At 39.2% G+C, this 12,582-nt stretch overlaps 1 protein-coding gene across 7 annotated transcripts in view; it reads left to right on the top strand.

Moving 5' to 3' along the window:
• LOC122176431 (leucyl and cystinyl aminopeptidase) overlaps nucleotides 1-12,582 on the top strand; it is a 61,172-nt gene that overhangs the window by 14,462 nt on the left and 34,128 nt on the right. For 5 of the 7 annotated variants that reach the window (XM_042864917.1, XM_042864924.1, XM_042864920.1 and 2 more), the window contains 2 exons: nucleotides 8,077-8,917; nucleotides 11,999-12,137. In XM_042864917.1, coding sequence (XP_042720851.1) covers nucleotides 8,077-8,917; nucleotides 11,999-12,137 — 980 coding nt within the window. Of the gene's footprint in view, nucleotides 1-4,896; nucleotides 5,004-8,076; nucleotides 8,918-11,998; nucleotides 12,138-12,582 lie in introns of all 7 variants that reach the window. The other 2 variants (XM_042864921.1, XM_042864919.1) reach the window with 1 other exon arrangement.

Here is a 12,582-nt window from a genome sequence, read left to right as displayed (position 1 = left end):
GTGATATTTTAGTTGTTGCAGAGAGCACTTTTCTCAAGGACATTTCAGCTTCTTGTTCTGCCCTGCCAGCAAGGAGTGTGGGAGGGCACCAGGAACTGTGAGGGGGTGGAGACAGGAGAGCTGGGCAAAGGGATGTTTCGTACTTGATGGTGTCATGAAAAAGAAATAAAGGAAATAAAAAAGGAAATAAAAGAAATAAACGGGGGGTAGTTGGGGTGACGTGGGGGGGCACAGCTGTTGTTCGGAGCCACACTGGGTGTTGATTGGTAAGTGGTGACTGCATCGTGCATCACTTGTTGTGTAAATACATATATGGGTGTATATATATATATATATATATGTATGTATATGTATATATATTATATATATACCTATGAATTTATGTATATATGTTGTGGCTATTATTTTGCTTCCCATTTCATCTTACTAATCTTCATCTGAATTCACAAATTTACTTTATTTTGCTTTCTCAATTTTTCTCCCCCATTCTGCTGGGGAATCAGTGAGCAAGTGGACGTATAGTGCTGACCTGTTGCTGGGTTAAACCACAGTAATACAGAAGGGAGATCAGAGTCCCTCACTGGCATCCTTTCTATTAGGCCTTGCTGCCCTGCCTAGCTGTTGCAATTCTTGGAAGCTCTGCAAATGTAGAGCTTGTGAGAGAGAGAAGATGGAAAAAAGTTTCTGGTGAAATTTAATATTTTTATTTGCTATGACATTACAGTATCAGTTTTTATACTTGTTCAAATTTTTGCATTTGCAAGTGTTTTAATTACTAGAAAGATCTCTGCAACAGAGTGTTCATTATTATATGTATGTATTGCATTTAGGTAGCTCCAAAAGTAATGCCTCCTATTTATTTCCGTGGAAACTATGACAGATACAAAGAGTATAAACTTTGATAGAGCAAATTCTCAGGTGATTCTTTTGTTTCATCGACACTTCCACATCAGACACCACTCTGTCACACAGCAACATGTAATGGGATACTGTGGGAAGCTTCCACCTCTACTGATGTACCACCAACATCCACCTCTGATGGCATAGGCTAACAACATGTAATAGGAGGAATTACTTTTGTAGCAGTCCTTGTGTGTTAATTATATTACAGACAACAGAATCTAAAACCTACAGAGGCCTATTTAAGAAAAAACAATAGCCTGCAGTTAATCCAAGGACTCAGTGTAGACCTTCAGTTATTTCTGAAGGACTTCAAAGTCTTCGGCCTCGATAGCAACAAGCTAAGGTGACATAGCAGAGGCAGAGCTGAGAGCTAGAGGAGAAGATTTAGAAGTAAAGGGATCCTCTGCTTAGAAACTAGTGTAAGGCAAGAACTAGTTCAGAGTGCTTGGCCAACCCAGGCTCCTAGTTGAGGAAAGACAAGTTATTTTCTCTGTCTGCTGTTGTCAGGAATAGGTGCACAGTCCTTGTGGTAAATCTGCCAATCCTCAGTACAGGAGGAGTGGGGCAAACCTAGAATGGGGTTATGTTTTCAGTCATTTCATCTTAAGCTGGCAAGCAGAAAAGGAGGTAGGTGATGAACTCATTAGGTCCTCAGTGTGCAGGTGAATTGATAGACTCCATCCATTCCTTCTCTCTGTCTATAGAACATCCCTAAGAGGGAAAGTCCTGTGTTTTGTTGATGAGGTTTGCTGTTTTGTCTGCTAATGAAAGTTCAGCACTTCAAAACTTGGATGTAAAAGTTAAGTGAATCATTGTGGCCCTGGATAAATAACCCCTTTGTTGGATGCTGGTAGCTGATCCTGGGGTCATTCCTTACACAGAATTATTATTTGATGTAGTGTCAGTGTCAGCTTTATAAGTACTGCATTTCAGTTTCTGTTACGTAATTTGAGTTGTGATGGTGAAGGTGTTATAATGAACACTGTGCTCCTCCTTGCTTTCCAGAAATCTCATGGAGAGGATTTCATTTGGGTTACATTGTTTTAATCAATAATGGACTAACTAGTTTGTGATTATAAATTTCTTGATTTTTCTTGGTACTAGCACAACTGAAAATGATGGCACTCCAGTTTTCCCTGTCAAAATATTGCTAGGAAAGTGAAAGACATCGAATATTAAATGCATGGTGTACCAAATTTTTGAATGTATCTACCCTATTTTGCTAATTCATGGAACGTTGCTCTGTAAAATACATGTTTTTTTAGTGTCTTCTGCACTGAGGACGGAGGTGTGTTTTTACTTCTGCGTAAAGTGCCTTATATTCAGCCACAGAGCAAGTCTTTTGATTGCAGTGTTTCTTTGTTCCCTGGAGGAACCTGATGGGACATGTTGATTGATTCCTGTTTGCTGTTTCTGCACAGCACTGTCTCTGTACCCTCTCTCCTGTTACTTAAAATGTATCTGAAATGGTTTACCTTCTATGGGTGTTAACTTCTACTCCAGCTGCTAAACATGCTTTGCACAGAGCCATTGGTTTGGCTGTGGGTTTTGCCACACCTGCTGGTTGGTCTGCAACAACATGCTACCTGCTTCTTTGGCTGCCAGGTTCTTCAGGATGATGGGAAGTTTCCTAGGCTTATCTCTGTGATAGGAGTTTGGTTTCTGCAAAGTGCCGACACCTGCTTGTTGATTGAAGATGATTATGAGCTGAGCTGTCTCAAAAAGCAGTGACAGTTGTTCTGACTGTGCCATTAGGGATCCTTGGATTTAGGGATTGTTTTTTATTTATTTTTTTTTAGCAGTACTTAATGAAGATACAGAAAACTAAAAAAAGAGAAAAATGCCACAAGACATTTTCTGAGTATATTTTAAAAGAGAATTAATCTGGGGGAATAAACCACTTAAACTTACATAAGAGTTTAGATTATTGAGGTTTCAGTTCTGAGCTAGACACAAGGCCTGATAATAAAGAAGTTACTGGTTTTTCGTTTGTTTTGTTGTTGTTTTTTTTTTTTTTTTTTAAGGGAGAAATACACACTTCTCGCATTATAAATATGTATCGATAGTGCTGTTTGAAGATTGTGACTTTTAAAATTACAGGAATAATGACTTTTCATTTTCCACAGGATATTTGTAATGGATTACAAAACCAAAACTTCCTATATCACTGTCACTCATAATTAGATTTGTTATATGTTGCTGTATGGGGCTTATAAACTGCAGGGGAAAGCTTATGTTCTTCTCTTTAATAGCAGTGGAGCTTTTCCAACAAAATAAATACTTGCAGCAACTGCTGTACAGTTTTATTGTTGCTCCTGATTGTCTCCTTATGGTCAGGAAATCCGAAAGAGCTTTATAACATAAAGTTACCTTGTAAGTTGAAAGAGTTGCTTATGAAAGGATATAGAAGTAAAGATGTATATCTTGTAGGATTAAGATAAGGGACCTTCTGTTTAGTTTGTTCTGATTAAATAATCTTCTTTGTGTCCTCCAGTCATTATACTTCTTCTCACCTAGGTATGAGTACATGATTCTTATTTATGAAGGATGTACTAGTACATGCAGCAGCCTTATTGTTGGCTTGTTATAACTACAGCTGAATTGCTTACCCAAGCATATGTGTATGTGCAGGTTGTGATCCTGTCAGTATTGCAATGAGGAGATATGGTTGTGAAAGGTTTTCAGGTACCTAAAACTTTTAGTTCCAAAACTAAAAAACTTTTGAAAACAGTCATTTTAGAAAAAATACTTGCATTCCTTCATCTCTACAGTGTCAGAGGACTGGCTTTCTGGCTTTCTTTAATCTGTCACATTTAATTTTAAAGTTGCATCTATTCTCAGAATTGCTTCTAAACCATAAATATTCGTCTTATTTTCTCTTGCAAGTGATACAGATCATGTACTGGGAAAGATGGTAACAACCTCTACTTTGCATGTTACAGATCTGCAGAAAAGTCTTGTAAACTCAGTTTTTCCTGCCTGTGTTTAGGCTTCCAGCTGTGATGAGGGTGACTATGAAAGCAGGTTGAGTGTTGTTTCATTAGTGCTAACTAGGGAGCTGCATTAGGCCCAGTCCCATGGCTTTTTTTAACCTCCTTGTTTGCTCTCACACTAAACTTATGTTTGGTAAAGCTTACCTGCAGCTTGCAAATCACCATGTCTGAAGACAGAACTTTATGGTGCATTTCAGCAACTCAGGTCAGTGCTTCCTTAGCTGTGAACTAAGAGTGATCACATTGCCCATGGTGCATCGGCAGCCTCTGGTGTGGAAGCAGTAGTTTGCTGCAGTAGGTTTCTTCGGTCTGCTTCTTATTCCTTATGGCTTGTAGATTTTTTGTTCTTCTGGTGGGCCTTTTAGTAGCTCATGAGTTTAAAAGGAAAGATGAATGATAACTCACACTGTTTTGTTATATATCCAAGTGAACCAGAATTCAGGGTTTTACTGAGCATGAGTGGCATGTTTGCCATGGTTCCTCTTCAAAAAAGTAGCCTGACTTGTATGCTCCTGTGAATGCGTATGTCAGCATAAGTAACTCTGGTAACCTTCTGATATTCTGATATTTTGTTTGCACGCTTTCAAGTGGAGATCAGTAGTCTGCCTACTTCATCACAGCTCTCATCTCATAGCCTGTGATCAAACTGATAGTTCAGTGCAACATTTTTCATCACTGCTTATTGTTCATCACAACATCCAGGCTTTGATCTGAATTTTTGCAAAAAAAATCAATTGAAACTGGGTTTACTATTGTTTTCCATAGAAATTATCTTAGCTGTTGAAACTGTGAATTGCCTTGCTTTTCTAGTTTTTCTTAATTTCTCATTCAGATTTTTCATTTTTTTCAAGGCTTACTAGTGCTTGCATGCAACTTTGAAAATATTAAGGTAGTTGGTATTAGAGGGAAACTGTTGGAAAATAAGCTCTTTAAAAAGCAGAGCTAATGAGGCCAACTCTTTGCCAGAAGTTCTTTATCTTTCTTCTCCTTCCCTCTGCAGTGCCTCCCCTGTCCTCTACTTCTCTAGATGGCAATGCAGCAGCATATGCCAAGGCTGAGGTTGGAGCAGTGCTCTGAGTGGCTGCTACCTTTGGGAGTGGTTAAGATGTGAGTCCTAATACTTGCCTTTTGTATACAGCAGATATTAATTTGGGTGTTTTCTGATAGCAGCTGGCTGTTTTGGGACGGGGTTGGGTTGGTACTCAGAGGAATTTGGTTATCCTTCAGTCTCTTTTCAAATTTAGTTGAAGATAGACAGTGGATTCAAAAAGCAACAAGAAACTCTGCTAGAAGTAGATTGTGGAAGAATTCTGAAAGAGCTTCCATTGCACAATACTCTTCTGTCCACATTTTCTTCTCCACAAATATGTCTGCATGTTCTCTCTTGCAGCCTAGCTTTCTGTCCTCTGTGCTCTGTGAGTACACAGACTTCAGCACAGAAACAATGGTGTTGGACCACTGAAGTGAACTGAGATGTTGAAGGCTTGAACATTAGCACTCTAGTGAGAAGTACCATGAGATATTTTGCCTAGAGGCTAGAGCAGATTACCTCCTGAGTTCACTTCCAAAATATCCTGTGCCGTTATGATCTTATTCATAGACAACACAGCACATTTACACTGGGACGTACTATGGGCAGGTATGTGTGAACTCGGGCAAACTCCCTGCTTTCATCCGTCTCCATATTGTTTGTTCAATTGACCAGTACACCTTTCTCTTACTGATTTACATGAGTTAGTATTTTCCCCCCAACAGCCCTAGCCCCCCTCAGTTTTTCTTTAAGGCCTTGGCAGTCCATTTCTGAAGGTGTTATTTATTTTGAAGGTATCTGAATAGTTTGTCAGTTTAATTCTGAAAGAAGTGGCAGAAAACCATGAAGAGTCACAAAAGAATCACCTCTCCTGTGAAGAAAGGCTTAAAGATTTGGGGTTGTTCATCCTGCAGAGCAGAAGGCTCAGGGGAGACTTCATTGCAGTCTCCCAGTGCTAAAAGAGTGTTAAAAGAAAGTGAGAGACATTTTACCAGCACTTGCAGTGTCAGAACAAGGGATAATGGTTTTAAGCTGTAAGAGGATAGATTGAGATTGGATAGTAAGGAGAAATTTTTTACTCTGAGTGTGGTGAAGCACTGACGCAGGCTGCCCAGAAAAGCTGTGAATGCCCCATTCCTGGAAGCATTCAAGACCAAGTTGAATGGGGCCCTGGGTATCCTGAGCTGGTGGGTGGTAGCCCTACCCATAGTAAATTCCCTTCCAAATCAAGCTGTTCTGTTGTTAACTGCAAATATTGAACAGGACCTTAGCAATATGCATCAAATCCATAATGTATTGCGATATTTTGGCTATATGTAGATCAGCAATTCTTGACAGAAAGTAATAGAAGTAAACCTACTTTTTAATATGTTTATAGATTCAAGCATCTTTCTCATTCTGAAAGCAAGATGGAGGATGGAGATGTGATTATTATTCAACTAGCAGTAGACCTTCATATGTGAAGCCTTGCAGTTTGACAGTTTTCTTAGTCTCTGAGGCTGTGAAAGGGGACTAACTCATACTGACTAGATTGCAAGGGCCTGAAAATTTACTGAGATTTTTTTGGATATCCTGTATGAGAAGTCTCTGTACAGATGTTTTTCCCAGTTGAAATATTTTGTTCTTCAGACAGCTCTGTGGTGCCCTAAGAAAAACAGGCAACTTCATTCTATGTTGCAATGTTCTAGATGAAACATGAAAAAAACCCTCCTTGCCAATACAGCAATTTTTGTGTCTCTGTGTCCAATAACCTGTATGTGCTTCTTGCCATCAGTGTTTCTAACTTCACCAATATCACAGGGTGGCTTAACTGAAAGATAACTTTTTATATGACATTATTTTTTACAGACACAATCAAAAGTTTGCTTAAAATAAAACTACATGTGGAATTTGAGGGAATCTGTTAAACTTGAAATCAGTTTGAATTTTTGGTTTGTATTTTGTGATCTGGTTAAGTCTTATGGAAAAAAATTATGGATGCTGTCTTATTGGCTCTGACTGTCACGGAGTTGACCAGATCAATCTATGTCTGTGACAGGGGCGACAGGCCTCTGCCCTCCCCCCCCTCACCCCAGTCCCACAAAAATGGGAAGGAAGGAAGGGAGGAAAAGAACAGCGGCAACAATCTATGGAGGAAAACTTATTTTACTATAATATTAGAATACAAGATAACACAATATATACAATTTAATTGAAATTGAGATGAATAAATCAGACAAGATAAGAGAGAGAGTTCCCGGGACCGAGTCAAACCTGAAAAGCTTGGAACGGCTAGGAAAGCACCCTCCAGCACCCACTGCCAGGCAGCAAGAGAGCGCCCCCCCCACCCGGAAGGGCCAGATCCCGTGACTGCTGTAATGTACAGGGATAGGTACTTGGAATTGGGGCAGTGACACTTTAATGCCCCGTACACTACATGATGTTTTGATGTGGAATACTGAAATCCAAAAACAAAAACAAAAAAAACCCCAAAAAAAGAAAAACATAGAACCATGACACTGACTTAACTTCTTACCTGCCCAGACAGTTTCAAGGGTTGCATAAGCTAGACGTTAAATGATCAATTTGAACAGTTGTCTTCTCATTGCCATGTAAGAAATTGAGCGGTTTTTTATGTGTGTATAAAAAATTAATTCTGAAAATGTAAAATGTATATTTTGTTCATGTAGCTGCTAATATGTCAGCAAGTCTTCTCCTCTAATAGGAACTCTGGAACTAGAATCTTAGAAACACCATTAGAACTGTTCTGGTTGCCTGTTCTTCTCCCTGCAACATAGAGACTATTCCATAATTCCTAATTTAGCTGAATACAGGGAGAATTATTTGGGTAGACATAATGCAACTGAGGCAATGATATCAGTGAGCTGGAAGTACAGTTCAGTGATGTAGCTGATTCCCAGTTATGATACAAGATACAACTGAGTATGCACAACAGAAGCATCTTCTTGAAGTTCAGAAAGGGGCAAGGTACTGAAACAAGAATTGCAGTAGGCAGAAAAACATGGCTATGTTTAGTGGAAACAAATCAGGAAAGTAAAATGATAGAATATGTAGTGAAAGCTTTTCCCATTCTTTACCTCAGTGATCTGTCATTGAAGTATTACGTCTTTTGTTTATGATGTGGCATATTCTGTTTTGTTTTTTTTTCAGATCAGATTCAGCTACCCAGAAACATGATTGAAAACAGTATGTTTGAGGAAGAGCCTGATGTGGTTGACTTGGCAAAAGAGCCCTGTTTACACCCCCTGGAGCCTGATGAAGTTGAGTATGAACCAAGAAGCTCGCGGCTCTTAGTGCGTGGCCTTGGGGAGCATGAAATGGATGATGATGAAGAGGATTATGAGTCATCAGCTAAACTGCTGGGGATGTCCTTCATTAACAGAAGCTCGGGTCTCCGCAATAACATGTCTGTCTATAGACAAAGTCCAGATGGTTCTTGCTCAGTGCCCTCTATGAGGACTGTGCTGGTTTGCACTGGTGTTCTTGTGATTGCAGTTTCAGTGATAATGGTGATTTATCTTCTTCCCAAATGTACCTTTACCAAAGAAGGCTGCCATAAAAAAAATCGTACAATGGAACTGATATACCCTTTGGCAACCAATGGAAAGCTGTTTCCATGGGCAAAAATAAGACTTCCTTCTGATGTTGTACCCCTGCATTATGATCTCGACTTGCAGCCAAACCTAACTACCCTGAAATTTACAGGCTCTGTGAAAATAGTGGTTAATGTCACCCAAGTAACTAAGAAGATTGTGCTTCACAGCTCAGGACTAAATATCACCAAGGCAACTATTACTTCATCAGGAAGAAGTCAAGAAAAGGCAGTTGAGTTGCTGGAATATCCATTGCATGATCAGATTGCAGTCATAGCTCCTGAGTCTCTCCTTGCAGGACAGAATTACACAGTCAACTTGGAATATTCATCTAATTTATCAGATACATACTATGGCTTTTACAAAATTTCTTACAAGGATGAGAATTCTAAGCAAAAGTAGGTACCCAAATCCTCCTTTTCTCTTATGTTGCTTTTAGATCGTGCTTTGATAGAATTAATAAGACTTAACTCTTTCTGTTGGATGTTTTGTGCAACTGGTTCCTACTGAATAAAATGAAAAATGTATGATGTTGTAAATCTAGAGATTTTTTTTCTGAAATATCAGATTTCTTTCTTGTGTTGACACTTCATGAAAAACTGCTCGGGAGATAGATTTTAACAGTGATTAAAATCAGCACTCTGAAAACTGTCTTTCATGGGTGAGTTCATTAAACCAGGGCAGCTTCTTCCTCAGTTCATTGTGGCTCCCTGCGAGCTCCACATGGCACTCTAGCATGGCTTTTTGTTTGATTTTTAGTTTCTTTCTTTCAAAGTGTACTTGGCTAGTTGACAGGACCACTGTTACGGGGAATGAGTGCTTTTTACCAAGAAGATTAGAGAATGTAGCTGTGCAAACCACCCATTTCAAATGCTACTTATGCTTATTGTGTACTTAAGATCGTTCATGCCTTTGTTAGCACAATGTAATCCATGCAGGTTTTCTGGAAGCAGAGCAGTATAGGTCAGTTCACTCTGTTGACAGGAAAGTTGTTGTAAAGAACCTATAAAACAGCTGTTAGATAAAATAAAGATATGAAGCCCCTAGCAGCTTATGCTAAAAAATGCCAAGACTTGAAGTTTAAAAAAAGAGAACTTATTTTCACTGACTTCAAATAAAACCTGTTAGCTGTTAATATCTTCTTGAATGAGACTCCTTGAAGACTACAGCAGAAAAATGTTAAAATTTAGTTAAAATATTTCCAGTGAGATACACATAATATATGTGTGCTGCTAATGTTGAATTTCTGAAGTCTCTCAGGGATTTCTCATGTTTCATAAATAATAAAATGTCTCAGTGTGAAGATGATTTCATTGGAACATAAGGAATATTTATTTCTTTTAATTTTTTAAATAAATAAAAACAGTGTACTTTCTTTCAGATTCGTCTGGCATTTCTAAGCGCTGACGTTTAAATCAAAGCTTATTTATTTTTTCAGAAGTTTACTTACAATTTGCTGTTTAAACTCCTCTTAGCTAGATCACAGCAGGGCTACGATTTACTGCTAAAATGTACAAGAAAATAGATTGTCTTCAGCAGTTGGATTTTCAAGTACATGCAAAACTGTTGCAACTACAGGAATTGTGAAACATGACTGAGTTCTTGAATTGATTGGCATCTGAGGTGAGGGAGAAACTCTCCTCCTCCCTCCTGTGTGTTCCTACTGTTCCTCACTTGATGTTCTCTTGGAGACCTTGAAGAGATCAAGAATTTGAAGAATGGAAATGTAGGCAGAAGGGTTACAGACCTGTTTTGAGTTTCCTCCTGTCTGATGAAGATGTTTTTCTGAGGTGCAAATGTAACGTGCTGTCAGTAAGTGTCTTAACAAAGCACTGCTCCTGAGCTTGTGCTAGAGCGTAATAGTGTACGTGTGATGTGTGATGATTACAGAGAATAGAATCTGCTGCTTCTTGGGGAAGTGCTGCTGTGCCTGAATCTTAGGGCATGGGAGTAAGAAGTTGAGAGCAGGCATAGAGAGAAGTCTTATGGCAGCAACATGCCTCCTTAGGAAAGGGTAGGTCCACAGTCTTGGAGTTGTAGGGAAGAAGAAAACTTAACTCTCAGAATTTGAGGGAAGTTGGTAGAAGGCTTTAAGTAGGAAGAAAAAAAAATGCAGTTGAAAACACTGTTCTCTCCTCTGTTCATCTCTGGTAAATGGAAGACACATTGTTGAGGTCTATTTACGCTCTTGTCTGCAGGAAGAGAATTCAATAAGAGATACTCTCTAGTAAAAGTTTTAATTTCTGCAGCTAGTTAATATCAAAATGCTTGAGAACGAACATAGTCCATTGAGAGTTTCTCACATGATAAGACACGTATTACAGACAAGACAGTGCATGAATTTACACAGCATCCAGTAGTCAGGGAAGGGAGCGGGAAGACAGAAAAGTCGTGGGAGTGTCTGGTGGCAAATGTGTAACATTCAGATAGAAGAGCTTCGCTGCAGTCCTGTCTGCTGCTGAGGTTTCAAAACTTTCGTGTAGTGTGTGCAATCACTAATTTAATTTTTCAGATTTTTTATGTTTAATTCACTCTTACTGGAAATTGTTTGACATATTTTGGTAATTATTCTGTAGTTATGTTACTCTGGGTATAGGATAAGAAAACAAAAAACCAACCAAGGAGATTAGTCCTCCAATAAATTTGTATCTTTGGTTTTAAAGAACTCTTTTCTTCATAACCTCAAGGAAATTATTTGTAGCTGGACTAACCATGTCACGTATAGATTGGAAAGCTTCTTCTATGGCAAACAGGTACAAAGGTTGTGGAGGTGAAAGGTGATAAGGGCCCCTAAGTGAAGGTCAAAAGGCAAGAAGGCTTCACAGTGACTGAGAATAAGGGGGGTGAAGGGGAATAGTTAGAGATAGTTTATAGAAGCAAGAATGTAGAGCTTGTTAGAAAATAAGGGATGGCAGACACTGGGTCTTAGATAGTGAGGGGGATGAAGGCCGTACAGATAAGGTTTGAGAATCAGGGACATTTGGCAAGGAGGTGATTAGATGTCCACAGGGCAAGAAGAAACCGGTTTGGGGGGATGCCCCCCTGAAGGCTCAGAAGTTTATAGCAAGGAAGATGAGGATTCTTCCACGACCACCAGAAGGAGACCATAATGACCCACTACGTATGCGCAAGAGGGGAGAGTCTGTGTGCTAATGAACTGTTGGGGGTGTGTAGTAGGCAATGCAACAGGGTGTAATGAATATGTATCCGAATTCTGGGAAAACTATTGATTATGTATTAGTTCAGCCTATATCTGTAGCATATTTTTTTCCTGACAGTGTGCAAGTTAGGTGGATCTAATCCCCACTGCACCCAGCATGTGTGCACTATTGCATAAACCATACCTTCTTTGTAATCTTAGGTGGGTTACAGAGTTTGATTTGGCATGTCAGAGGAAAAGTGACAGTGTTCTATCATAATTAAGTAGCCTTACCCCTTTTCATAATTCTTAATTTGCTTTTCTTTACTCTTTTCACTAGGTGGTTTGCTGCAACTCAGTTTGAGCCTCTTGCTGCAAGGTCTGCTTTTCCATGCTTTGATGAACCAGCACTTAAAGCTACTTTTTCAATCAGAATCAAGAGAGATGAGAAACTTTCCACGCTGTCAAATATGCCAAAGGTACTTTTGTGTGGGAATTTTAGTAGTGCTGTCCTCTAGGTAATCCACTTAAGTGCTTGCATTGTATTTGTTGCATTAAAGTCCAGGGGATTAATTTAAAATTACAGGAACGTACATGTTGGAATTTGAGAAGGTAAACTCCAAACTCTGTGACTTTATATAATAAAAATGTTTCTGTTCCTCAAGGACTTGAACTAAATATCTTTATAAAGCAAAGTAGACTGTTTAACACACTTCATAATGTAGGGATGTGTAGGGACGTACAGAGTGTCACATTGTGTAATGGGTGTAATATTGAGGTGGGCTGTGAACTGGCTGAAGGAAAGAAGGCAGACAGTTGGGATCAGTGATACAGCTTTTGGGGGCCTGTATCTAGTGGAGTCCCTCAAGGGTTGCTACTTGGATCAGTACTATTCAATATATTCTTCACTGGCTTGGATGAGGG

This window comes from Lagopus leucura, unplaced genomic scaffold (assembly GCF_019238085.1).
Source record: "Lagopus leucura isolate 7727_CA_CO unplaced genomic scaffold, USGS_WTPT01 Super-Scaffold_774, whole genome shotgun sequence".
Lineage (NCBI taxonomy): Eukaryota > Metazoa > Chordata > Aves > Galliformes > Phasianidae > Lagopus > Lagopus leucura.
The sequence above is the reverse complement of the archived record's forward strand: the minus strand, read 5'-3'. Positions and strand labels throughout refer to the sequence as shown.